The sequence below is a fragment of the Oncorhynchus masou genome, chromosome 31, assembly GCF_036934945.1.
Source record: "Oncorhynchus masou masou isolate Uvic2021 chromosome 31, UVic_Omas_1.1, whole genome shotgun sequence".
NCBI classification, from domain to species: Eukaryota; Metazoa; Chordata; class Actinopteri; order Salmoniformes; family Salmonidae; genus Oncorhynchus; species Oncorhynchus masou.
Genome location: NC_088242.1, coordinates 23,138,742 through 23,166,493, shown reverse-complemented (window position 1 = coordinate 23,166,493; position 27,752 = coordinate 23,138,742). Strand labels below are relative to the sequence as shown.

The window sequence follows — 27,752 nt, the reverse complement described above, 5'->3', positions numbered from 1 at the left end:
GTGCGCCACTGCACTACAAACTTGACGGACGTACATGAGGACAGCGCACCGATAACTTATCTTATTGCTGGACTGGTGGGAAATTCATAACACTTTGGAGGTGAAGTACTCAGATTTAAAAACTATTTTAACGATATTTGATTCTGTGAAAGGATGAGATCCATTGTCCTTTAACAGCGGTTGTGTCCTCTTACTAACGTGACATGTAATCCTGCTCTGTTCAGAGCACAATTGTGAAATTCAACTTTCTCTTATCTAATTGGAATTTTGTTAACCTCCCTGTCAGGAAGTGAAAGTAGCATTATAATTGTGGATCTATTTGTATGGTTTGAACTGCTGAACAGCTTGAATACTGATTTTTCTGTTTCTTTTTTTACACTTTTCATATTTTATTATTGAGGATCATAACATCTTTCATTTTACTTTCAAATAGCTTTACTGTTGAATCGGAGGATAACGTTGGTAGATTATACTTTTCTCTTTTACATTTCATTTGAATGTCAAATATGTTTGCGGGAAATCCCAGCGCCTTGCAGCTTGTTCAGTTTGACTGGCTGGTTCCTTTATGGGAGACCGTAGTCCAATGTGCGACCATACAGGCTAGGATTCCCCCTTTTCTCTTTATCAATGTCTGTAACTCTACCCACCGCAGAGTATGTTCAAAATATATTATCATCTCGGTTAGTTTTGATAAGACCCCCATCAGTACAACAATTGAACCTCACCTTGGGTGAGCTGCTTGTCTGAAAGTTGTTTTCTGACACTTTAAATCAATGACCTACATGATGAATGTATGTGTTGCGTAGGCCCAGCTTTGTTACTTCTATAGTATAGTGGCGTCTGCTGGCTGCATTCATTGAAGCGGGAGATATGTGACTAGAAGGCCCAGGTGCAGCATTGCACAGCATGTTGTTTACAAGGCGTTTTGAAGTCTTGGATGGACAGATCTGTGAGGAGCTCAAAGTAATGTGAGGTACTTGATTCCTCCTTTTTATTGTATGAACTTTATTTGAGCATAAGAGGATATGGAGAGGCTTAAATATTTATTTGAGATTATGAAGTAGTTTATTTTGAGTGAAAAAAAATCATTAACACTCCAAATAACTAGTTTGTTAATATTGTAGATGGAATGTCCTTTAGGACTTGGCTATATGCTTGGCTTAATCTGAACATGGAAGATGTGGTATAGTGCATCACTGATCCATTAGTATGACCGGTTACACAAAAATGACTCTAGTGGGGAGACAATGAGCATCATCATCTCATGCCATTTTGAACATGATTTGAAATGTACAAAAAGCTAAACAATCTAGCCTGGAGTTGTTCTGAGTTGATGCTTTTGTTTATTATTAAATGTTTTCCCTGAGTGTCTCTCTCCTCTTCCACAGCCAAATTGCATGTTTTTCCAGTTCATTATATGTGCCCTGAGGCAACTTGGCACCCCTCTTGTTCCTCAGTGGACGGGTATCACATCAGCTGAGTGATTTCGATTAGCCCTGATGGATAATTACAGGAACTGGTATTGCGTTATGTTTGAGTCATGTACTGTAAGTATTTAGGGCAATTATCAGCTGTAAACAGTGTCAGCCATAACATAGCCCCCAATTGACCATGTATTTTCTCAATACAAGTTCAATAAGTATGCATGTACGCCTCCCTTCTCGTAGCAACTGTTATTCTAAACAAAAGTATTGAGACGTGTTGACAAATGAGCTGTGTTTTGGTGTTGGGTTGCACTGCTTTATTTGAAGCTGTGTGATTGATGGTGTCTGGGTCTCTTGGTAACCCCTCTCTACTCAGCTGTACTGGATTCTAAGGTCAGCGTTTGGCATTTAGCAGACAACCTCACCCCATGACACCTGGAGAGGAGATGCGGCAGAATGGGGAACTGAAAGTGGTGCAGTGTGGGTGTTCTAGCTCATGGACAGACAGACCGACGCTGAACTAGAGGAGCTGTGTGCCTGTCCTGTCCTGGCAGGCTTTCTGGCTGAGCTTTAGGGAGAGTGGCACTGCATTGATGTTCACACTTCTCTCTCCCGTTCTCTTTATATCACTCTCTACTAACCAACCCTAACCTACTATCGATCTCTTCCTCCCCTGCTCTCTTCTTACAATTTGGTGTGCTGTTTTGACAGTTGGCACACACTCCAGACCCCTCCTCAACTCTGCCTCAAAAGCCTCTCTGGGTCTCCCAGTGATCATTCCATCCCAATCTATTGTGTGTCTATTAGTGTGTGTCATCTCTCCTGGAGTCTAGCTGCTTTATAGCTGCATGGGACCTGCTGCCTGCTGGTCTGTGTTGTGAAGGCTGAGGCTCCTGCTGGCTGCTGCACAGTAAAGGGGCTCAGCTGGCTACCTGCCCAGTTCTGCTCTGCACTTCTCTGAGGTCATGCTTTCCCTACAGTCTGCACCACTGGAGAAGGAGGGAGGGAGGATTCAGACGCATTGACCACGGCTGCTTTTCATAAAACCGCTGACTTCAGGCGTCTTTCAGTCAAATTGTGTACATTTTCTTGAGTTGCCAAACAAATTCCCCAGTGATCTCACTGTGAGTCAACGAGTTCAGTGGAAGTTGCATTGTCCTCAAAGTGATTCTTAGGGCTGTAGACCGATACTCATGGCCCATAAGACCAATTTGAGTAATGATTTTTTTGTGTGCACTTGTTTGTGTAGCCTACTTGTGTTTTATTGATATGTTTCAGTCAAACATATCTGTTTGGGCTTCTTGTGGTCAATTTGCAGTCTACAAATTATTTGTAATTATATTCCGGCACGGGCCTAATCTAGTTGATGATCCCTGTCCTAGGGTAAGATGGGAATGCCCCTGCTATAGGCCTTGCTAGTGTGTGCACAAGTTCTTGTGGTCGATAACAGGTTTCTCGTCTTGGTTATATTCCCTCCTGTTGATCTTGGACAGTACTGGAGTCCCAGACCAGGGATATTGTGTCTTGCACAATTACAGGAACTACCTTTCTCCTGAAAGGGAAGCAGATGCCTTTGAACTGCGAGATGTCTTGTCGAGGGCATATAACCGTTGAACCCTTTTCTACATTGAAGTAAGAAACAGTTTAACTTGAAAATGGACGTCTTTGTACTTTTTGGGTGTTTGAACTTTACCTGTTTGAACTTAAGTGTTGAACTTAATTTTTATGGGTCTTAGGAATCTTCACCTGCTGCTACTTGAATGAGTATGAAATGCTTCTGAAATTGCAAGGTGCCTAATTTATAAACCTTGGGCCAGTTTTAACACAAGTTGGCATTTATAAAAATGTAACTTAACTTGAGAATGTGCTCACCTCCCTGCAGACTTTAGACCATGCGTACGCACATCTGCGAGTTGCTACAATATTATATTGCAAGCTGGCAAGTAAGTATCTTGTGCAAATGGGGGAAATTATGAAAAGCATCCATAATAATTAACAGGGAAAGGTATTAACAAGAATGCAACAATTTGCTGTTTACTGCGAATAGAACAAACAATTACACATAGGAATCTTATAATTAGACATAAAAATGCAAATACACTAGAAAATTATTTGTATTTTATTTGCCTGCCCTACAATGTTTTTTTTGCGTTCAGTCCATCATATTTCGGTTGGGGAGAAAAGTCCATGACAAACATTGTTGAATTCAAACATTCAGCCATTTGCCATTGTTTTCTTTTTCAGAAATTGACCATCCTTTTCCAGGTACAGCATAAATGACAGCTAAAGATGAAAACATTCTGCTAATACAGTAAATAGATCTGTAGCTTATGTAAACTATTTAACAGTATGGGTAGGTCACAGTATTGCTGTGAGATAGGAGCGCGACATCGTTGCCTATTTAATCGTAGAGCCTAAACAAAAGCAGGACATATAAACACAATCTGTTGATAAAACTAAATATTGAACAACGATCCTTCTTTTACATGCTGTGGCCTAGTGCCAATAGTTCCAAATTATACAGCAAATAAAGGGCATGATTGTCACCATAAGGCAGTAGCGTGCCGTGGTTCTGGGGCCTGGGCCTTCAGTGAAGTCCTACACAGTCCCACCCGAATTAATCCACCTCTTATTACCATCATTATGATGCCATGGCTCTACACACTATACATTTAGACAGAAACGCAGTATAACCAGGCGTTGCGTCACCTTGAAATTGACATTTTTATTTGGAGAATTGCAGGGGAAGAGTACAATACCTTTTCATTGTGCAGCTTCGTTGCCCTGCGCGCTTGTTCGTTGAGCTGTAGATCCACTCGGGTGTCCCCAAAAGTTTTCAAAAGCACCATTGTTTGTAAGTGCCCAGCCATACTTTGGTGTCTCGTTGCTGCCTTGGTTAGACAACTCAGGTTTGCAAAGCCAGTGTGGCTCCAAACACCAAATCGATCACTTGCAAATAATAGGCATTCCCAGCAGTATAGTTTGCAGTGCTTCTCGGAGCCTGTCTTTGTCGCGTCGGCTTTGTAGCGTCGGCGTCTACCTCTCCTGACAATGTCTAACTTTTCTTGAAAAGTTTGTCTTGAGAATGGCGTTATAATTATATCCTCGACCAAATCGATATCTTCTCCTTCCGCCATTGTGGGTTGAAAAAACAGTTTAGTAGTATGCGAATTAATTCGTTGATCAATTTCAGTTTCCTAGTTCTGAGACCTGCCCATATATGACCTGCCTCTCAATATTGGTAATCCAATCAAAAGACATGCAGGCACTACGCCTGCCAGCTGCCTCCTGTGTAACACTGGAGCCAGCCAGCAGGCGTACAATAGCCAACTCTAAAGCTGATTGGTTGACACTAAATTTTAATTTCCATTCACTTTAAGCTACAAGCGCCCACACTGTTGATTCTGAGGGCAGATTTTAGACCCCTGGCAACACATGATGGCTGAATATGATTGGATAAAATATCTAACATAAAGACCAGCCCTCCAAATCTCAACCTGGGGCTGGAAGCAGTGCAACCAAGAGGAACGCTATGAAATGAAGAGTGTAACTCTTACTCTGGGGAATAATTTAATACATATTTGTGGGAAAATATATATAAAAAAAATTATATTCTGAGGATGTTTAGGCCAGCAGAGAAGGCCTTGCTGGCCCTGACGGCCCACCACTGCCATAAGGTGACTGAGTTTCCCGGGCAGAGTTTTAATGCTCGTTCACTCATGCAGTTTTACGGCAGGTCTGATGTATAATGGGAAACATGTGTTTTTATGGCGTGTGTCTTTTACAAATGTATTTACGCAACTGTTATGGACGCTGTCAACTGAGATTGTAGTTAGCTAGCTAACCCTTGGAGAAAAAAAGCAACCACATTCCAGCTCTTGTCGTCACTAGGCTGTAATCCTATGACAGTTCTCTGAGCTACTTACAGGGTTCTCCTGTGGCTCTGTAGCTCTAGTGCAGTGGGTTACTACAAGTGGCAATTTCGTCAACAAAAATATTGGCCATGTCCGAATACCCATACTGCCGTTCTAAATTGGCCATTTGATTATGCGGAAAAGGAAAGTGTAATAAATGCGATATTTAGACATTTAAAGTATAGTTTATTTTCTAACTAGTTTTTGTTCTCCTTAATAAACTGACTGCGTATTGCATTGTAGGTTACATCTTTGAAAACAGAAGTATTTTTTTGGGGGGGGGGGATTTCTGTTTTCTCACTGAAAAGTGTTTCTTGTCCTTCGTCAGCAATTTTAAAGTAAATACTAAATCATTAGTTTTTATTTCTGAATGTGACGGCACCGCGGACTTATTAATTGCCATGTTAATCTTTTTACTTGAACATGGATTGTTTTTGTTTACAAACTAATAATCTCGGGGCTCCCGAGTGACGCAGCGGTCTAAGGCACTGCATCTCAGTGCTAGAGGCGTCACTACAGATACCCTGGTTCGAACCACTTCAAAGTGGACTCAACGTTTATTTTATTTTTTTAAAGATTGTGAGTTCTTCAGTGATCAGCACAATTTTAATATTAGCAGCACAATTTAAAATTAGCAAGTACAGATGCGAAGTGCAGTTCTGTACAGCAGTGGGAAGGATGCGCTGAACTTGTACAGCCTACATCAGCTGGTGAGCTGCGGGGGATCAAGCAATGAGGCACATCGGGCAGGCAACTCTTGCTTTCCCATAGCTCACCAGCCTTCTAGTTTAGGGGCCACATTTAGTTGCAAAACATTCTCTAGTTAACTACCCTTGGTTAAGAAACAGAAGCTGCTTTACGAAATAAAAACAATAGCAGCATTGAGTTGTTAAAGATAAAACCACAGTTTAGCTATGCTTTTTTTCTTTCCTTTGAGTATAGAAAAGTAGGCTGTCTTTGAATATGTAGTCTTGCTCAACTCTCCCACTTTCTCCATTGCATAGCCTGGTTCTGTAGCCAAGTCTATCCTTTTCATCAGAGAAACAGCTTGATTCTAGCCCTTACCGTTCAACATTTTTGTTCTTTCTATTGAGCATTTTGTTGGCTGGATTTTACATTGATAAAGCATATCATGGGCCATTTTAAGGCGAGGTTACTTGCGGACCGGACCGTAAACTATTTGTTTAGGCTACATCTTACTTTTTAATTTTTTAAAATTTTATTTCACCTTTATTTAACCAGGTAGGCTAGTTGAGAACAAGTTCTCATTTGCAACTGCGACCTGGCCAAGATAAAGCATAGCAGTGTGAACAGACAACACAGAGTTACACATGGAGTAAACAATTAACAAGTCAATAACACAGTAGAAAAAAAGGGGAGTCTATATACATTGTGTGCAAAAGGCACTTCATTAGCTAGCTATGGCTAACAACCTGGGGCAAGTTCAGCAGGACGCAACATTTTTGAAACGTTCAGGTAGAACAAAATATTTTAAGGAATAATGTTGGCGCTATTCATAGATTTCTATCTGCAACGTTTGAGACTGACTTGCAACTGAACGTGGCCCTGGTAACATTACCAGTAGCTTATATGCAAACATTTGGTGGCACAGAAAGGAAAAGGGATAGCAAACAATTTATTGAAACATTTATCTTGCCACTGCAATAAACATTATCTGACTGGGTAAATAACTTTATTTTTAGTTCATGGGGACCCAGTGACTCAGACCTGAGCACATGGACCAGAATTCGAGGACTCGGACTTCAGCCATGGACTCGTGACTCGGACGTGGACTCGCACACAGGGGACTTGATTCTGATTCTAGGTTTAGTGACTTGACTACATCACTGGGCGACACAGTCATTAGCTCCAGTTCTACTTTTGGACAGCAATGTGGCTGAGGAGTCTGTCAACATTGTTAACAATTGTGTGACTGAAGTGCAAACCATTCTACTTTGCCAATACTTGTGTCTGTTCTGTATTTAATGTACAATGTCTATGTAGGCTGAATTTACATGGCAAGATAATTCTTATGTTTGTCATATTTCTGCGGTTGGGAAGAGAATAGGATGTAGGACGCCCAATTTTTCAGTTTTTGATTTGTTAAAAAAGTTTGAAATATCCAATAAATGTCGTTCCACTTCATGATTGTGTCCCACTTGTTGATTCTTCACAAAAAAATACAGTTTTATATCTTTATGTTTGAAGCCTGAAATGTGGCAAAAGGTCGCAAAGTTCAAGGGGGCCGAATACTTCCGCAAGGCACTGTAGATTTGTTAGGCCTATTTATCTTGTCTGACAAAGTAAATGTGGACTTTTTTTCTTCAACATCTTCGATATTCAGGTGCGTCCCCGACGTGTCTGTCTACACTTGTAGCCTGTGAGCGTGATCACATGATGGGCATTAGCTAATAAGAATTGAGCTAAGAGAGCCATGTGAGGGAGAGGTACTTTGGCGCACGCAGCCAGAAGATGGAAATGTTAATTGTTATATTCAGCCCAAGGGCACAATGGCCACTGGCTGCAAAAGGCATGTATTTTTCCAGGGGCAGTAAGGCCACACAAAGGGGATGCCACTGGGAAATTCGAGGCATTATCAAGTACTTGTCAAATTGTAAATGAGAGACTACTGAAGTGTGTGCAAACCTCGCAAAAATACAAACAAAGCAGAGCTCATGTCTTTCATGCAACTTATTTCAAATCATTGATCATATTATGCAGCCTTGGAATGTATTAAAAATCAGAACTAAAGTGTCATAAATAACTCTAAATGAAGCATAATAATAATAATAATAACCTGTTTCTTTTGTTAACCGCTCAACACACTCCCTCAAATCGACTGGAGAAAATATCCTTTCTATTTTATTTAGCTATGTTCTGTTCTGTTATTCTTCATACTAAACTGCTCAAAAAAATAAAGGGAACACTAAAATAACACATCCTAGATCTGAATGAATAAAATGTTCTTATTAAATACTTTTTTCTTTACATAGTTGAATGTGCTGACCACAATCACACACAAATTATCAATGGAAATGAAATGTATCAACCCATGGAGGTCTGGATTTGGAGTCACACTCAAAATTAAAGTGGAAAACCACACTACAGGCTGATCCAACTTTGATGTAATGTCCTTAAAACAAGTCAAACTGAGACTCAGTAGTGTGTGTGGCCTCCATGTGCCTGTATGACCTCCCTACCATGCCTGGGCATGCTCCTGATAAGGTGGCGGATGGTCTCCTGAGGGATCTCCTCCCAGTCCTGGACTAAAGCATCCGCCAATTCCTGGACAGTCTGTGGTGTGGTGTTGGTGGATGGAGCGAGACATGATGTCCCAGATGTGCTCAATTGGATTCAGGTCTGGGGAACGGGTGGGACAGTCCATAGCATCAATGCCTTGCTCTTGCAGAAACTGCTGACACACTCCAGCCACATGAGGTCTAGCATTGTCTTGCATTAGGAGGAACCCAGGGCCAACCACACCAGCATACGGTCTCACAAGGGGTCTGAGGATTTCATCTCGGTACCTAATGGCAGTTAGGCTACCTCTGGTGAGCACATGGAGAGCAGTGCGGCCCCCCAAAGACATGCCACCCCACACCATGACTGACCCACTGCCAAACCAGTCATGCTGGAGGATGTTGCAGGCAGCAGAACATTCTCCATGGCGTCTCCAGACTCTGTCACGTCTGTCACATGTGGTCAGTGTGAACCTGCTTTCATTTGTGAAGAGCACAGGGCGTCAGTGGCAAATTCGCCAATCTTGGTGTTCTCTGGCAAATGCCAAACATCCTGCACGGTGTTGGGCTGTAAGTACAACCCCCACCTGTGGACATCGGGCCCTCATATCACCCTCATGGAGTCTGGTTCTGACAGTTTGAGCAGACGCATGCACATTTGTGGCCTGCTGGAGGTCATTTTGCAGGGCTCTGGCAGTGCTCCTGCTCCTCCTTGCACAAAGGCGGAGGTAGCGGTCCTGCTGCTGGGTTGTTGCCCTACTACGGCTTCCTCCACGTCTCCTATACTGGCCTGTCTCCTGGTGGCGCCTCCATGCTCTGGACACTATGCTAACAGACACAGCAAACCTTCTTGCCACAGCTCACATTGATGTGCCATCCTGGATGAGCTGCACTACCTGAGCCACTTGTGTGGGTTGTAGACTCCATCTCATGCTACCACTAGAGTGAAAGCACCGCCAGCATTCAAAAGTGACCAAAACATCAGCCAGGAAGCATCGGAACTGAGAAGTGGTCTGTGGTCACCACCTGCAGAACCACTCCTTTATTGGGGGTGTCTTGCTAATTGCCTATAATTTCCACCTGTTGTCTATTCCATTTACACAACAGCATGTGAAATTTATTGTCAATCAGTGTTGCTTCCTAAGTGGACAGTTTGAATTCACAGAAGTGTGATTGACTTGGAGTTACATTGTGTTGTTTAAGTGTTCCCTTTATTTTTTTGAGCAGTGTATAAAATAATGCCACATAATTCTAAGCAAATCTTGTCTGCTAAATGAACTAGTGTAGCCCACAGCCGTATGGCATTCTGTTCTTCTGAAATAAAACATTTCTTCATATCATGCTTCTATAGACTTAAATGAATAATGGATTTAATGTGATGGTGTAGGCTATATTAAATGGATTGATTTTAAATGTAGATGTTTCAAAGGTCTGCATCAGTGGCTTGTGGAAGCCATGAGATGCAAAATGTGTTTATTAATTAACGGTCAATTACCGTGAGACCAGCAGTTATTTGTTTGACAATCACCGACTGACAATTTTCATGGCTGCCACCGCCCTACTTTGACTAAACAAAATGAACACTGGTTACAACCCCATCAAATGCTCTGGGCCTTGCCGTAAAGGACAGAGTTTAGCCAGGGATAGGTAGGATGATACTCAGAAGCTAGCTGGCTCTTAGCGCTGTGTTGAGATGCACCTGATTTCTATACAGTGCATTCCAAAAACCTACCTGCTTTGGTTACGGTCAATGTAATTTGACAAGCATTTAGATACATTTCCAGCCAAACCGGCTATGTATGAATCTGTGGTTCAACACTACTCCGGGCTGCTGTATTCAGTTTCTGCTTGACAAGATTGATTGTGATCTAATGGTTGTTGGACTACTGGTTATACTGTAGCACTTGACCAGCAGCTATTTTACACACAGCTTCTACAGTACAGTTTTTAGCCTGAAGTCTAGGTTTGAATGAAGAGAGAAGCTGTGACATTTCTAGTAATACTACCTTATTAGCATGTCCTGAGCTCAAAAGAAAAGACAAAGTCCTCATTTTCCCAGGGTGAGTCACGTCCTGAGGCATCATCAGTAGTTTGTGGGACTGTCACTTGTCACAGTACAATACATTCCTTGCGTCACCATGAAATGACACAACTCGACACACCTGTCCTACTCTGCTCTGCCCATTCACTGGAATCTGTCACCGAACACCTGAACCTCCCAACATGTTTTGAAACATTTGTCACAGCCACCCAGTGATTTGAGCATTCCAGTGAAGACTCCACCTGAAAGGAGATGCATACCTACAGCTGGAGTCATGAAACCCTACCTCACCAACACACTCTTGAGAAAGAGAACCCTGAGTCTTTATGCAATCTCATTTTTGCCTCCATAAATTGGCTCTATAGTCCAAAAATGGTTGACTTTGGTGGGGGGGGGGCATCAGTGTCTCTTCAACCAAATTGAACAGTGTTTTAGGGTTGTGTTTGTGTTCTCACGGTCATTACAATATGTAATTGATGCAGCAGTGTTTACACTTTTTGTAGATTCCAAGTTGAATTGTCCCTCCTTATGGTGGGACTCGGTTGTCTGTGTCCAGATTTGATAAAAGGTCTCTATGGAGACGAGGTTAACCATTAACCCTCACCGGGTTAATTCCCTTCAACTCTGACACACCGCCACTGCTTTGGCTGGCCTAGTAGCCGGGCAGCTGAGCAATAAAGTGTAGGCTAGACGCCAGAGGAGTCCTATGTATTCAAAACACACATTGTGCTGAGTAGTGTGCATCTGGTCTGTCCATCAGTGAAATGCTATGGTCTGTTCACAGTTCAGTGGTTCTCCATTGTTCCCTCTCATCGTTCTCTCCCTCCGTATGGGCTTAGAAACCGGTGGTGTCTCTCAAGCGTAGGCTTCAGCTGCTGAAAAGACAAAGGAATGCCGTCATCTCTCCCCAGTGGTCTCCTCTGTGCTAGCCTTGGACACTCCATTAGAGGGCTTATCCATCCCGTGACTCCTAGACCACTGTGCCCTTATGCCTGTCTGTATAGTCAGGCGTAACACTACCCTGATGAATTAATATCTCTAATAGTCCTTTGTCTGTCAGCAGTATCCTTGTCATGCATTTCCTTTTACTCTGTGTGAATATGAATAGAGGGTGTTCTGGACTGGATTGGCTGGATATGTCCACTGGGTTGGTTCTCAGGAGATGGCCGTGTGTGTGTGTGTGTGTCCTGTATGTGGAACCCCGTTAAGGTTTGGCTCCCGTCTCCCTTTACACTGGAAGCACTTCTTTTTGTTTCTTTTTGATCTGGGTCCATTGTGATCTCAGTGACTTTGTCGGTTCGTCAGTTCCACTGGCTTTGTGGTAGCCTATAGGGACAGACTGGGGCAGTGTTTGTGTGTGCTTGTTAGCTGTGAGAGAGCGTGTGTTTACATCTTAGTCTGACTGTGAAGAAGCACTTCAAATCACCTTGCAATGCATCCCAAATAACTACTTATTATTTTTTTAAATGTATCCCCAATTTCGTGATATCCAATTGCGATCCAGTTACGATCTTGTCTCATCGCTGCAACTCCCCAACGGGTTCGGGAGAGGTGAAGGTCGAGTCTTGCCTCCTCCGAAACATGACCCGCCAAACTGCACTCTAACACCCGCCCGCTTAACCTTGGGATCTAACCCGGGTCTGTAGTGACGCCTCAAGCACTGCATTAGACCGCTGCACCACTCGGGAAGCCCAACTAGCTACTCATTATGTGATCAAGATTAGCGATTCTACCTCTCGCTTTGCTCAAACACAGTAACACTCAGAGATGTGTGTGTATGCGTGCGCACTGTGCAAAGCCTTTATGACCCTTGACCTCCATATGGGGCTGTGTGAGTAAGGAGCTGATGATGGACTGAGTTTAATGCGCCCACACACACACACATTCTCTTATAGCCTGCGGACTGGTAAACATACATGAAGACATTCTCCCAGGGCTCTACTGCATATTGTCTCACTGTCGTCAAACATAAATCATTTATAGTTTTCTAGGAAATCAGACCTGCTTGTTAGTTGAATGCCAAATCCACACAGAGAAAGATGGTGAGGATAGTTACAGTACAAGGAAACCGAATGAGACTGTGTGATAGGAGTGGTATGTGGGTAGAAGAGGGACTCGTCTGGCTGATCATGTGCTGCCCACTGATTTTGTGATTAAGTGCCGCAGTGTCTCAAAGTATTTGTCTCTATCCATTAGATGTGACACTCGTGGCGTATTTCCAATGAGTGTTTTACCCCAGTGTTTTAGCCATGTCTCACTGGGCCATGGCTCCGGCAGACCTGCTCTAACTTGGGGCAGAAGTAAGGCCACTGGTACTTTTCAGCTCTCAGCCATTGTTAAGTAGTTAACTGTCAACTTAAAGGAAAAACACTCACACACTGAAATATTATTTCAGTTTTAATGTTTTTTTAAATGTATTTTATTTTTAGAGGCAGAGGTCAGAACAAACGGACGCCACAAGTTTTTAGTGTCTCACTCCTGATGGAAACACAATAACACTAGAGTGTACATTAAAGTTAAACACTGTTGTGGGGTAACACCATCCGTCTGAGTATCTGTTCAGCTGGACCAATGCCACTGGTTTGCATCACATTGATCATATTCCTCCATCCCTCCTCTGGCAAACATGTCCTATTACCCAGTCCTCCCCTGGCAAACGTGTCCTATTACCCAGTCCTCCCCTGGCAAACGTGTCCTATTACCCAGTCCTCCCCTGGCAAACGTGTCCTATTACCCAGTCCTCCCCTGGCAAACGTGCCCTATTACCCAGTCCTCCCCTGGCAAACGTGTCCTATTACCCAGTCCTCCCCTGGCAAACGTGTCCTATTACCCAGTCCTCCCCTGGCAAACGTGTCCTATTACCCAGTCCTCCCCTGGCAAACGTGTCCTATTACCCAGTCCTCCCCTGGCAAACGTGTCCTATTACCCAGTCCTCCCCTGGCAAACGTGTCCTATTACCCAGTCCTCCCCTGGCAAACGTGTCCTATTACCCAGTCCTCCCCTGGCAAACGTGTCCTATTACCCAGTCCTCCCCTGGCAAACGTGTCCTATTACCCAGTCCTCCCCTGGCAAACGTGTCCTATTACCCAGTCCTCCCCTGGCAAACGTGTCCTATTACCCAGTCCTCCCCTGGCAAATGTGTCCTATTACCCAGTCCTCCCCTGGCAAACGTGTCCTATTACCCAGTCCTCCCCTGGCAAACGTGTCCTATTACCCAGTCCTCCCCTGGCAAACGTGTCCTATTACCCAGTCCTCCCCTGGCAAACGTGTCCTATTACCCAGTCCTCCCCTGGCAAACGTGTCCTATTACCCAGTCCTCCCCGGGCAAATGTGTCCTATTACCCAGTCCTCCCCGGGCAAATGTCAAATCCCTATCATCCAGCTGTCACTTTCCCGCGAGAAGGCTGTCTGGCGTGTGTGGGTGAGCTGAGGCCTGTAACCCATCCCCATCTGCTGGGCCTGAACTGGGCATTCCTGCAAAGTTGCATGGAATAAAATGTGTGTGTGTGTGTGCGCACACAGTATACCGGGCAATTTAGTCAGGTTCAATTAAATCAACCTAACGATGTGTGTTATGGTGCTTTGTAGTGTTTGTGGCAGACTCACACTCAGACCAGCCTATTTACTGATTGTTCAGCTTGTCAAACTGCTGTGAATCATTATTATGGCTGTAGTAAAGAGATATTTGTGAGGCTGTCTGTTGTCTTTGGGGCCAGGTTTTGTTGACATCTGCTGGTGTTTTGAAAGGGCGCACCTTGGCGTTTTTTTTATCTCATTCTTGTCCGTGAGAGAGCGAGCTTCTCAGTTGGAACTCCATGAGTTTCACTGTAACTGTGTTAATCAGCAGTAGCTGCTGCGCTGGCTGGATTATGCACTGTACAACGCTGGTATCTGCTTATCTTTCTGGTGATTTGGCAACAAAAAAAAATCAGCTGCTGCTCCGCTCATTCTGGGGCACAGGCAGGGCAATCGAGCTCCATTTGGAGGGAGAGCCAATCAGTGTTCCATTGTCCAGTAACGTTGTAGTAATAACTTCACCTGAGTTTTGATGAAATGGCACATTGTCATGCTCTTTTTCCTACGACAAACTGTAGCCCAATTCTGTCAGTAGTATGGGCATCTTTAACAATCTAATAAAGTTTGGGTTCCAGCCTCTCCTTTTATGCCAAAAGGTTCTATTTAAGCACCAATGTCCGTCCATAATGAAGCAGCTGTTACCCTGTTGAGTGAGTCCATCCCCCTGGTCTGTATCCTCTTAGCTGCTACTTAGGCCTCTCTGACAGAGGGAGGGATTCAGATCAAATCTACATTTTATACGTCACATGCTTCGTAAACACCAGGTGTGGACTAATAGTGAAATGCTTACGGGCCCTTCCCAACAATGCAGAGAGAAAGAAAAATGGAGAAATAATAGAAACACTTATTAATCTCTCACACACTCAATCCCCTTCTGTGCCCCTCTATGGGGATAATGACAGCAAGCGCTGCATGCAAGATTTGGAGGACAGTGTAAAAGCATGTGTTCATTAACTGTTGGCATGCATTCCTCCTGGGCAGGGGGGGGGGGGTAAAGTGGTAACATACCACACCCCTATTATGTTTCTCTTTGGTGCCCCCATCTGTCTTTCCTTTAGAAAGTCCCTGTTACTCCACAAGGACAGGGTGGTATGCCTCCTATCCTGGCTGGCCTCCGTTGGCTTGGCCCTTAAGGCTTCTGCATGCTTTGGTTCGGCTGGCGCCTAGCCGCGAACGAGTGTGCTCGCATACTCCCTCGAAATACCTTCACTTGGAAAAAAGTGTGGGATGACAAACGCTTCATTGAAGAATGAATTTGGCCGATGAACGGGCGTAGACTTCGACTCCGAAGTCTTCGACTTGCCTTGAGAAATAATTTGTGCACGAACAGCCAATGAAACCGTTGTTCAAGACCAAAACGTACCAAAATGTGGTCATAATATATGTTCTGGATGGGAAGCGTGCGACTCCTTTAGGAGGGAATGAGCGGTGGCGGCGTTTCTCACACAGGATGTTATTTATAGAGGTACAACGGAGGGGAATCCAGAGGGAACGCCTCAGGGGATCATCTTGTACAGAGGGAGATTTTGACAAGACTGAAACATGTTCATCATCCATTTGATTGCTGGTTACGGCTGAGATCACTTCACACACTGCCCACCCAGGTTTGAACCACACACTGTTTGTCCAACCATGCAAGTGGAGCAGGTTTCTAAAAGCAGTCAACTAGTGCAGCGGGGGGAGGCAGGCAGACTAGTAGTGAGTCTGTTTTTTTGGAAGCCCCTAGCTGCTGACTGATGGCAGGATATGGAAAGATTAAAAACATCTCTCTCCTGCAGTCCGCCACAGGAACACGTGGCTGAAATGTGTTACATGAGATCAACAGTTAACGGTTAGCTAGCAATGCAGTGGTGAGGATATAACAAGGGATGAACGACAATAAGCTAACCGCAAGTTACATGAGATGGATTTGAACCATGACACTGGGGGAAATGGATAGTGGGGCGGGTGTGGAGGGTAGGGGGTGTGTGCTGGAGAGGGGGCCACACAGAGTAGAGTAACACACTGCTGGCTAGTTGCTGGTTGAGGCACGCTGAAGTAATGTTCCCTTGTTGAACATGCTCCACTTAATGCTCCTATGGGTTGTTTCTGTGTACATGCGGCCCGTTAGGTGGGTTTAGACACACACTTCCTATAGTGTTCCTGCTGAGGTGTGTCTATTTACTCAGTCAGCTGTCCAGGCTTGCCTTGCAGAACTCTCTACATCACTTCACCATGCTGTCCACCAACCTCCTGTGTTAAGCAGGTAGCCCACACAGACAGGGATAATGTTACTATACCGCTCTCATGCCGTCAGCCTGACCCCCATGCTATAGGCTAGAGTTGTTGAGTGTTTTGTATTTGCGACAGACTATTGACCTTTTCGAGTGTTGTATTCTACAGGTCATCGGGGTCAGAATAGCCGTGTCCGTTAAAGTTGTCAATTCTGGAAAAGCGTAAACATTGCTCTTCAGACTTTTCTCACTCACTTCGACATTAAACGCATTGAGTGAGCGTTGTTGTAAACAAGCTTGGCTGTGGCTTAGCTGTGGACAAACCCTACAGGGATTGACCCTAGTAATTATTTACACATTCTGTTTGCTGATAGTTAGTGATGCCTGAGTCAGTACGGACCAGGAGCTGACAACACTATTTCACCATATCGGGAGGGATATTTCTCTGGCTCTTTATTTCCATAGTTTTTTCTCTCTCATTAGTCATATGAAGGCTCAGATAACATACCAACACATTTGGTTGTGAAGATAAACTAGAACAGGTTATGGTGACAATGGCAAGTAACTACTCTGAGAACAATGGGACATTACAAAACACTCTGTGTACATGTGACACTGTGCCCAGAATAACTATTGTTTACATCGCCATTGTCAGATTATACTTGATATGATATTGACATCATGCCTACGTACATCGCCCTGAAATCACCATGTAAGAATACTGTTAGATATTTCCTGGAAACATCCATATTGTATTTAAGTTACAGGAAGGTAATAGGTCTATTCATCAAATCATGAAAAACAATCAGGTCTACCTGTTATTACCCATATAGGTTGGGTTACATGTCTGCTTCACTGCTGACCTACAGTAATGTCCTTAATGATGCACTTCCATATAGGAGTTACGCCAGTGTTTTATCCAAAAGGCCCAGACTTTTCTGTTTCCATCTAAGCGGGCCGACACCCAGTGTCTCACTTAGGCCAAAGCCAGGCCACAGGTACTTTTCAGCTTTCAATTACTGAACAATGGCTTAACAACTGAACACCTCACAAAGCAACTGTTTTGATTATTTACATTTTAGTCATTTCGCAGACACTCTTATCCAGAGCAACTTAGTGGATACTTTTTATTTATTTTTTATTTTCCAGTACTTGACCCCCATGGGAATTGAACCCACAACCCTGACAGCGCCATGCTCTACCAACTGAGCCACATGGTGATTTTAAGTGGAAAGGGGGGTACCTAGTCAGTTGCCCAGCTGAATGTATTCAACTGAAATGTGTGTTCCGCATTTAACCCAATTATGCAGATGTTGTTGATTCTGCTCTTCACAAGTTCTCACACTGTCAGCCCTAGCTATAGAAACACAATTTCCTTAGTTTAACACAAGGGGGTACAGAGCAGCATGTTGTGATATGTGTGGACCTGCAGGGCCCATTAAGGTCCCTGATGGCACCGGCGTTGTGAACTTGTTGCCTTTGTTTGAATTAATTTGTAATTTTATTGATGGGCCGTAACAACTTGCAGCAGCCCCATCCTCCTAATGACATTATCACCTCAATATGGTTGTTTCTCAAGGCGGGTCAGTGATGGGGAGGGATGGGGGTAGGGGAGATGAGGGATTTACCAGTTCAAGGTAAACAAAACAGGAATACTCTCATTGGTTAAATGGATTAGACTAGTTATTTCACTACACCCTAGTAGTAAGAATGTGGCCTCCGTATTCCAAAATACCACCATTTTAAGTAAGTAGCCTTAAATGTTTTTGCCGAATCGACAGTAATGATCTCATGGGTTTGCATGTACAAGGCATCGTCCAGATGCGATATTAACTAAACATGGGTAATGTAATATACCATGTCTAACATAATTACTGTGTTAGGCCATGAAATAGGTTCCCCGAACATGGCTGACACAAGTTGGGAGCATGTAGTATGAGCAATGGTTGTGGAACCCTAAAAGAAACTACTTTTTTTTTGTCTATTGAGCAAGAATGTCAACCTTTTCTTTCTTCTTATTAACAGCTAACAGCCTATAACAATGTCAACTAAAATGTGACTATGCCCAGTCAGAATTCAATATTTAACAGGGCATAAAGTATGTTACAGTGACTCTGCAGTTGCGTACAATACACCAGCAGCGCCTTCCCTTCCGCCTCGTGAAAAAGTCATGTTCTCTCTCTTTCTGTTGAAAAATGTAAAGGGCCCAAAAATACAAGTCACAGCCCACAACTAGGTGTGGTGTGGTTGTTTCTCTCCAAGGTGGTCCAGCTGTGAAAGGAGAGACGGAAGATTGACTTGATGACATTTCTAAAGAAGGATAGTAATCGGTGCGGAACATGATTGGAACATGGTTGTAGGATTGTGGCCTAGCTGGTAAACCAGGAGGATTATCAGAGTAAGAGGTTGATTGTGTGTGATACAGAAGTTAATGGGGACGTTCCTGATTAACAGCACAAGCTGTACTGGGCTGGCCGCTCCACACGTCCACCGTAGTTCTAGGAACCAAGGAAAATATGGAGAATATCCAAGTTAGCACAGTATGACTCGGGCATTTTATGACGTCATCCTCTGTGTTGGTGCCCTGGCGCGAGGGCGACCATAACAATCTGTTAATCATTCATAGACCTTTCTGCCAGTTGGATCTGCTATCATGTGATGCTTTGAGTGCTTAAAAATGCACTATGCAGAAATCACTCTGCCATTTCCTGGTTGCTGAAACTCGAATAGTTCGCATAATTTCAGTTTGTGACAAAATCAGATAGCATAGTGTAGAGAATCATTGTACCATCTAAACCGCAGTGAAATATTTTCCATAGCATAAAAAGTTGTTTCAGCTGTTTGAAGCTGGTATCCAAAACCTAAACTAAAAGACGAAAAAAATAAACTTAAGAACGGGAAGCATAGAAATGTCATACACAGAACAGATGTACTGCTTCTGCTTTTTAGACTTTGCTTTCAAGTAGAATGATCGATCTATAACTCCCATTTCTATGTGAATTTTGTTGGGTGGATCCATATTTCAACTTGAAAGTGTGTTACATAAAGTCACCATCGCTGGCTAATGCTTTGGCATGACGCTCAGATTCAAAACGCAGATTGAAAAAGAGCACACATTCCACTCATTCTCATCTCCACCCAGTTTATCGAGTTACTGAAATGAATCTGGACACCATATTTGAAGTTGAACAAAGATTTGTGATGTCATATGTGTTTCTCTAAGGTCTGGAGTGTAGCTAGCAGGGCCTGCTCCACTCGTCCAGCTCTGGGCAGCATTTGAAAGATTACTGAGATGGAATCCAGACCCCGGCTGTGTTTTTAGAACGTGTGGGGAGCAGCATATTTTGGGACGTACAGCTTGGTTGTCGATTCCCAAGTGACTACTCTTACCCATCCATGCAGGACGTACTAGGCAAAGAATCAAATGGCCCGGCTTTTGCTTTTAGTAGTATTTTCATAGTTGTCTGGACTTTTCACTGAGGTGAAATGGTGCTCAAAGTTAACTGCCCAGCTTTGTCGCCCCTGGCCTGCAACGAAGGGGCTAGAAATAGGCAATCCATTTGGAATGTTTTGAGATTGATGTGGAATGTCAGTGGCTTCGTGTAGCTTGCATGATTTATGTAAACTCATATTGAAAGGATGTAATTGAAGATGGCAGTGCTGCCTGGAGTCTTCTCCTCTCCTTTTGTCATGCATGTGATAATGGGACCAAGTGGTAATACTGTTGCGATAAGACACTGCTCCCGAACACACACGGGGGGGATTATGGGTCATTTCTTATAAGGACCCAAGGTGTGAGGTTCCGCCCTTTTGAGGAGAACCGGCTGATCTTTTATCCAGAGTATGAATATTTTCTAATGATGAATCACATCAAACGCATTCCATTGCCTCTAGTTTAGCAGTCCTATTGGTATTCTACCTCCTATTCCACTCTGAGCCCAACCGGTAGGGACTGAGACATGGCATGCATCCCATATGACACCCTGTTCCCTTTATAGTACTCTGCTTTTGACCAGAACCCATAAGGGATAGGATTCCATTTGGGACTGAGATGGTTCTATGGCAGGCAGCCATGAGTAAAAGGTGATGTCACCCTGGAGGGGATAAGGGCCACTATCTGAGGCTTACGGGCAGGAAGTTAGCTAGCTGGGCAGCCAAGCAGTACTTGGCCTAAGGTCGCCATGGAGACATGGGCAGAGAACTAGTTAAGGGCAGGGAGGGACACATGAGGAGTCTTGACTGAAATCCAGAACAGGGCACTCTCTGTTGTCAATCCATGTTGCCAAGTCTCCCTAGTTGGCTGCTTCCTCCTGGCCTGGCAAACATGGGCATGGGCACCCTGTGTAGGCTATTACCAGGTAGTAAACTTAACTGCTGTTGTTGACAGTGACATATTGTCTTGCTTTTACTTTTTCAGCCTTATTGAAAATGTCAACCTATTAAATCTTACACTACGATTGGCAAGCAACATGTTGTTGTATTAAAGTGTTATGATTATATAAGTGGGTTGTTCTTTGCCTGCAGTGGTACACTACACAGCTAAGGTCATAGGCCTGCCCATTAAATGAGACCGAGACGCTGACATGTAGAGGAGAAGCAGCCGGCTGGAGGATTGCGTTCTCATGCATAGTGAGTTGTGTAATAATGTGTCTGGATAATAATGGGTAATGATGGATCACCCTGCAGTAATGTAAGCTAGGCCTACTTAAGAGACTCTTAGCCACAATAGCACAATGTGAGGTTTCACAATTGTCCCTTGAAAGCTGTGATGACCAAGCTAATTCGTTTGGTTGTTCTTGAAACAATTTGCTCTTTCATAATGGCTAAAGTATTTCAGTTGTTGGTGAAGACTTAATAGTTTGTATTAAGTTTCTACTTTTGCAAACCTCTTGTGCAGTCATTCATGCTCAGTTTTTGTCTCCTTGCTAATATTTTCATTGTATCTGTCTAAATGGGAATTCTTTCTTGAGGGGGCTAAACCTCTACACCTTGAGTCCTAATGACTGAGGAATGATTATTGAATAAAAAGGTTCATCCATGTTAGGCAGACGAGAAGATAATTGAGTTGTCCTTGGGGATGTTCTGTCCTTTTGAAAGGCGAAGAACTGGGTTAACACGGCTATCAAAAAGCTGTCTGTTCTCTCTGCTGCTACAGTTGCCTTTTCAGTCGAATCGGCCCTTGTTGTCTTAGATGTAAAAGTTTGAAGGAGACCCTGCTTTTGGAATATTGTTACCAGAGGCCCCATTCATCCAGAGGTATGAACACACAAGACCAGAGAGGAGGCCTGTGAAGTGTGTGTGTGCGCATGCATGCGCTCTGGTTTGAAAACACGAGAATGCTTGGATGGCGCCTAGCAGCCACACTTGAGACCGCTGACATCACCTAGGCCTACTCATTTGCCTAGTAGGCCCTATTGCAGGCTGCTGCCCTACTTGAGGGAAAAGACGAAAAGCCACCAACTTTGCTGATCTGTCCACTCACACCATTATGTTTTGGGATCGTGTCACCATTGACCCAGCAATGAAACACTAAGACCGATTGGCCTGGGTAAGCAGATACTCCTCACCAGGTTCTGAAATGGCCCATATTGTCTGGCTTATTGAGTAATAGGTCATAGTGCTGCCGGGTTGCAGATCAAAGTATCTGCTGTGAAATCCAGAGCACTTAAGCAGTACATCATCTCCCAATGGCAGTGCTGTAGGCTTATCAGGGTCCCTGACTCTAATCACAATTTAAGTTCTGAACACAGTGATCAGTCACACCATGCTTTCAGTAATGCAAGTCACCTTTGACCATATGGACGATGTGGCGGTGGGAGTAAGCTTTAAACAACCTCCTTAAAGGTGTCTGAACTGAGAGCCACACACGGAGGGAGAGAAAACGCCAAGACCGAGTTGATCTGCCGGTGACAGAAGGGTGCGAGCAGTCAGTCTGATCTGTTGCTCTAAATTAATCCAAGCTGCTGAAGAAATTATGTTCCTCTCCATTCCCTTTTCCATCTTGTCTTTATCCCTGGCAGCTGGAGCCACCGGGCTCTCAGTATCCTGGGACCATAGGGTCATGTAACAAAGGGAGGCATGCAGGGGCCCAAATGGGAACTGCAGCAGTGGAGCAGAGTACTGTATTGGCAGTGCGGACTTCAGATGACAGACAGCCGCCTCCTAAAAATTGAAAAGCCAAACTGATTAATATTCCGGCTGCCGATTTTAAACAATTTTTCAACATTTTTGGGAGCTTGGAAGTGCCATTTTTAAGAAATCAAGTATGGTCATGAATACCAATGTATTACAATCAAGGATTTATGTGTTTCCCAGTTTTTTTAAAACTTGGAAGGTTAACGAGTTTCAGTTAAGTGGGAAAGAAATGAACCACTCAACTGGAGGTTTTATTTAAAAGCCCCGGCCTGGCAACAAAGGTTTCCACATTTGAGGCACAGCGGCATAGATTAAGAAAGTTGTCTTGATTCTGTGCCTCAGATGCAATCAGCAGCGATTGGAAATAATTGCTGTTTGCTTCCAGTCCAAGGGAATAAAATGACAAAGCCACTCTGTGTTAAGTTAGTTTCCATGTTCCCTGCTAACTTTGAGTATCTGAGTTGGTTTGCATAGGTCTTGCAATGTGGTTTTAATGTGTCCTCTCTTCTGTTATTCCCTTAGGTTGATTTGTGGATTATCTGCACCAGACCTCAACATAGCTGTTTGCCAGACCACAATGGCTGTGTACTCCAGACACCTGGATTTCTCCTTGCCTTGACAATACAGTTTACAATTAAACGTGAGAAAGACACAAACATCTCAGAATACTTAGCATCAACCAGGAGTTTCTTTGTTGAACTGTTTCTGTTCCTGTTGAGTATTATATCACTGAGTGACTTCATCAGACATCACCATGCCTATCCTCAAGCAGCTAACCTCGAACCAGTCCAAGCGTCGCTCCCGAGTCGACCTGACTGCAGAGATGATCAGCGCCCCTCTCGGGGACTTCAGACACACCATGCATGTGGGTCGTGGCGGAGATGCCTTTGGGGACACCTCATTCCTCAGTACCCGGTCTGGGGAGCCCCCTAAAGAACCAGCTCCAGAGGTGCAGCAGAGCTCCCCTGGACCTGTCCCCAAACCAGGCCTGCTATCCCGAACCTTCAGGAGCAGTAAGCGCTCCCAGTCCGTGAACCGTGGCGAGAACGCGTTGGCTACCCCTGGTGGCTCGCCAAACTTTGTGAAAAATGCCATCTCCCTGCCCTACCTCAACGACGAGGGCAGGATGGGCGGTGATCCCCCGATGCCCAAGAGCGTCTCCTCCAGCCCTCTAAAGAAGCTGCTCGAGGTCGAAGGAATCAGAAAACCGGTCAACGGTGCCGCGGCCATGGACCTGGAGTTCGATGAGCGGAACTTCGGTGAACTGACTGACCTGCCACCGTCCCATCTTCGAGGTGGTGGGATGAAGCATGCGGAATCCATCATGTCATTCCACATCGACCTGGGTCCCTCTATGCTGGGGGACATCCTCAGCGTCATGGAGAAGAAGGGCTGGGAGGAGGACGACCTGGGATACGAGGAGGGGAAGGGCAGCGAGGGCCGTGGGTCACCCCACCTCAGTCCTCCCACCACGGAGGACAATGTTGAGGACCAGGTGAATCTACAGCCGCCAGTCAGGCCCCCACGCAGCACCTATCCCCAGCAGAAAATCATGGCAGACCCCCCCTACACTCCTCCCAGGAACTACCACAGCCACCTGGACAGCTGCTCTTTTTCCTCTTCCGGCTCCGCCGCTCTTGAGGAGAAACCACTCCACCACCTGCAGGAGGGGGACACGGACAGCGCCAAGTACAGCTCTCCAGGTGTTGGGGGGGAGGATGACAAAGACTTCTCCTTTATGGACGAGGACGAAGATGAAATCAGGGTGTGAAACAGAACAGGGCTGTAACACCACCGACACAGAACGTGATTTATAAAGACACCAGAACATGGTTTGCGAGGACACAGATGGAGACTAGTATTCTTCATGAGTTTTGAAGCTAGTACAAGCCTGGGAGGGAAGGGTTGGTGCGCCTACATTTTTACATATGGATCTATCCAGCGAATCTCTATGTGCACACCTTATTCTGCTTTACTTCCTGTATTAGGATTCAATCACTCACTGTCTGTTACTGAGCCTTATTCACTCCTGTGTGTGTGTGTGTGTGTGTGTGTGTGTGTGTGTGTGTGTGTGTTCTACAGTTCATAGAAACAAAATGCCTGTCCTATGAGTCCTTTTACTCTAGCCATTACGGAATTCCACACACAAACACACACACACACCGGTTATTGGTTTGAGGGTTTCCTTTTGTAGAAATACGATCTGTCATTATGATAATCTAATCCCACAGTTCCAATATGTCATCAGTGTGTTTATGCTTTAAGGGGGCACATCTCAAGGATCTCAACCCTCATATCCACTTATATCCAACATGAACATATCCCACCCACGCCCCCATTGTCTTTTCATCCAGAGGATTTCCCTTCGCTAACATTCCTTATAGCGCATTAATAAGGAAGGGAAAGCCAACCACCAACCAGCGGTCACTGATTGTCACACTGATCGTCACATTCTTTAACAGCGGAAGTATGGAGGTTGACCGAGGTTACTTTTTGATCAAACGGCAGTCCTCCTCGAGGGAGGTGTGATGCGTTAGGTGGAGGCCGGGTCATATGATGTAATGGGATGAACTGTATGTTTCTCACACAGCTTTGGAGGGGGGAAATAAAATGAAGAACAAAAGTATCCCAGGGTTTAGCTAGCGTAGCCTTGGGGCCTTGAATTAACTGTGTGTGTTGAGTGAAGTGAGAATTGTGAGATGCAGTTAAAATATTGGTTTGTTAATGTTCTTTTATTTTTTCTCCCTAAGTTTATACATTGTATGTACATACATAATTGATAAGTTGGTCTTCTAGCAGGTTCTAAATCAATGTCACAACTTGGTGGTTCATTATTCTAACCATTAGTCAGCTTTTGTGTCAACTGTTCACTTACAATGGACCCGTTTTCTAAACATGCTCTATACATACCCAGCACACTATGATGTCATAAATGAGGCAAAAGTTTCATTTGTTAGAAACTACTTATTGGATGTGCCCCGTTTTAAGTCACCATCATTTTGATTTATAGGGAGCTTTGTTAAAGTTAGGCTTAGATGAACTAAGGTGGTACTATCCAACCCAGTTAACCGATTTAGGCCTTAGCTTTAGAGTTGTTTTGTTAGGCCATGAGTCCATGACACTTTGTTAGCTCAGATCAATGGACTCAGTAGAAACACACACAACACTGATCTCAGTCATATATCCCCTGCTAGCACTGCCAAGGTATAGCACGATGGCCCACTCCCTAAAACACTATTGTACATAAAGAATCACTTTTATTTTATTTTCATGTACATTTTTTTCTCTTTTGTTTTGCTTGACTTATTATTAAGGACAAATGTACATTTTGCTAAGAAAATGTGCCCTTTTTGTTGCCGCTATCGTGTCCAGTAGCACTTTTTATTGTACATATGTTTTAGAAACTGATTTTTAAAAGACAATTTACAGGAGCAGAGAAAGTGGTTGTGAACAAGAGTGGTGACCGTACAGTAGTAGACTGTCATGTCTACAGATGTAGGATCTTAATTTGAGCCAGTTTCCTACAAATAATCCTGCAGCAACAGGAAATGGGAATTATAATTCCTCTACATTTTTGTAAGGGTTGATACATTTTTCATAAGGGAAAATCAAGTCTGACATTTCAAAGTGGAAATTAAACTTCAAAGCCTTTTTAAACCTTTAATACACTAAAACCTTTACATTTCCTGCATTGCAGGAAATTTCTGCAACAGGGTGATCTAATTAAGATACTATATCTGTATGTGGTCATCTCTTGCCCCACACACACCACATGCTTGTAGGATCAGCAGGTTAGGAGCAAGAGGAGAGACGTCTGAAGGGAGGAGGATATAAGTAATAAGAGAACACTAGTGATAAGTGACTGTTACCCACCTCTCTCCATTGCGCCATGTAGGCCTGGGCTACCGTAGGAGAAGATTGAATCAACACCATCTGGCTTCGCTCCACCCTCTCATTCATAAACATATTTGGCTGATTGGTCGGTAACTGACCCAACGACTCATCCCTTCATGAGTCACATGTCTGGGAAAGGACAGGTGCACCTGTTTAGTTTCTCCTACAGTTGTACATCCCAAATGGCACCCTATTCCCTATATAGAGCACTACTTTTGACCAAGGCCCATATAGCAAATAGGGTTCCTTTTGAGATGCATGCAATGTGACTAGGTTCCCCCCCCCCCACTCACATTCATTAATTTGGTCAGATTATGATCTCATCTGTTATGGTAAAGCAGGAAGTACCTGCTCAATCCTTCCTGGATCCCTGAGTAATCTATTGCCTTTATGCCTGTGAAAGGAAATTATATTTGTGACACTGGGGGAGCACTGTTCTTGTTTCCTGTTATGGCGTTGGTTGGGCGAGGGAGGGAGGGAGGGAGGGGGGGCACATATTATCCTATGGTGTTGAAGTGAGGCAAGGGACAATTCCAGGATGTGACATCACTCAGCCATGCGTTCATGCGATGTATGTCAGTTCCATGTGTACATGTCTGTATTAAAGAGATCAGTCGAGTTCATTGATTAAAATGACTAGATGTAAATGTGCCAATTATGTAATAGTCAACCTTTTGACATTTTGATTTTTGAATGACACATTTACAGGCTACAGCAGTATAGGCTAATTACGATAATTCTCAGGCCTCTCGCACTGTTCATTTGTAAATGGGTAAAATTTGGGATTGCTTTGTTATTTGAAACTCTGTTGCTTGTTCCATTTGTTGTAGAATTTGTCCATGGAAAGTGGGTTGAGCTGCTGTAATCTCTTATCTGTTCTTACCCAATATGGGGATATTTTCATCTGTCAAAACACTCCTTCCTATTCACCACCATGTTATTTGCTGCTGATGAGAAGTAGTTAAATGCTAATTGTATCATCTATGACAAATGGTGACTATTGCTATGTTTCGTTATAGGCATTAGTGACGCTAATGTAAGAGCCATCAGAAGGTAAAGTGGCTGAAATCCTCTTGCAGTTGAAAGTGTCCTGCCTGATGCCTGTGGTAAAAAGGGTTTGTTCTTTTTCAGTCTGATGTAGAATGTTACATTTTATTTTCCTTCTGTGGCTAGTTTTTATGCCAAGTATGTGCTATTTTTCTTCTTTCTCTTGTTCTACTGTATATTAATATATATTTACCTTCCTCACTCTTCCTCTTCTGAAATAACAGCTATATTTTTCAATAAAAAGAGAAAGCTGGTAATCTTTACCAGGA

At 43.9% G+C, this 27,752-nt stretch overlaps 1 protein-coding gene across 1 annotated transcript; it reads left to right on the top strand.

Moving 5' to 3' along the window:
- On the top strand, nucleotides 1-27,752 carry LOC135523604 (cdc42 effector protein 4-like). Its single transcript, XM_064950384.1, has 2 exons — nucleotides 1-100; nucleotides 23,065-27,752. Exon 2 carries the CDS (start codon nucleotides 23,297-23,299, stop codon nucleotides 24,311-24,313), a length of 1,017 nt encoding a protein of 338 aa, XP_064806456.1. The 5' UTR covers nucleotides 1-100; nucleotides 23,065-23,296; the 3' UTR covers nucleotides 24,314-27,752.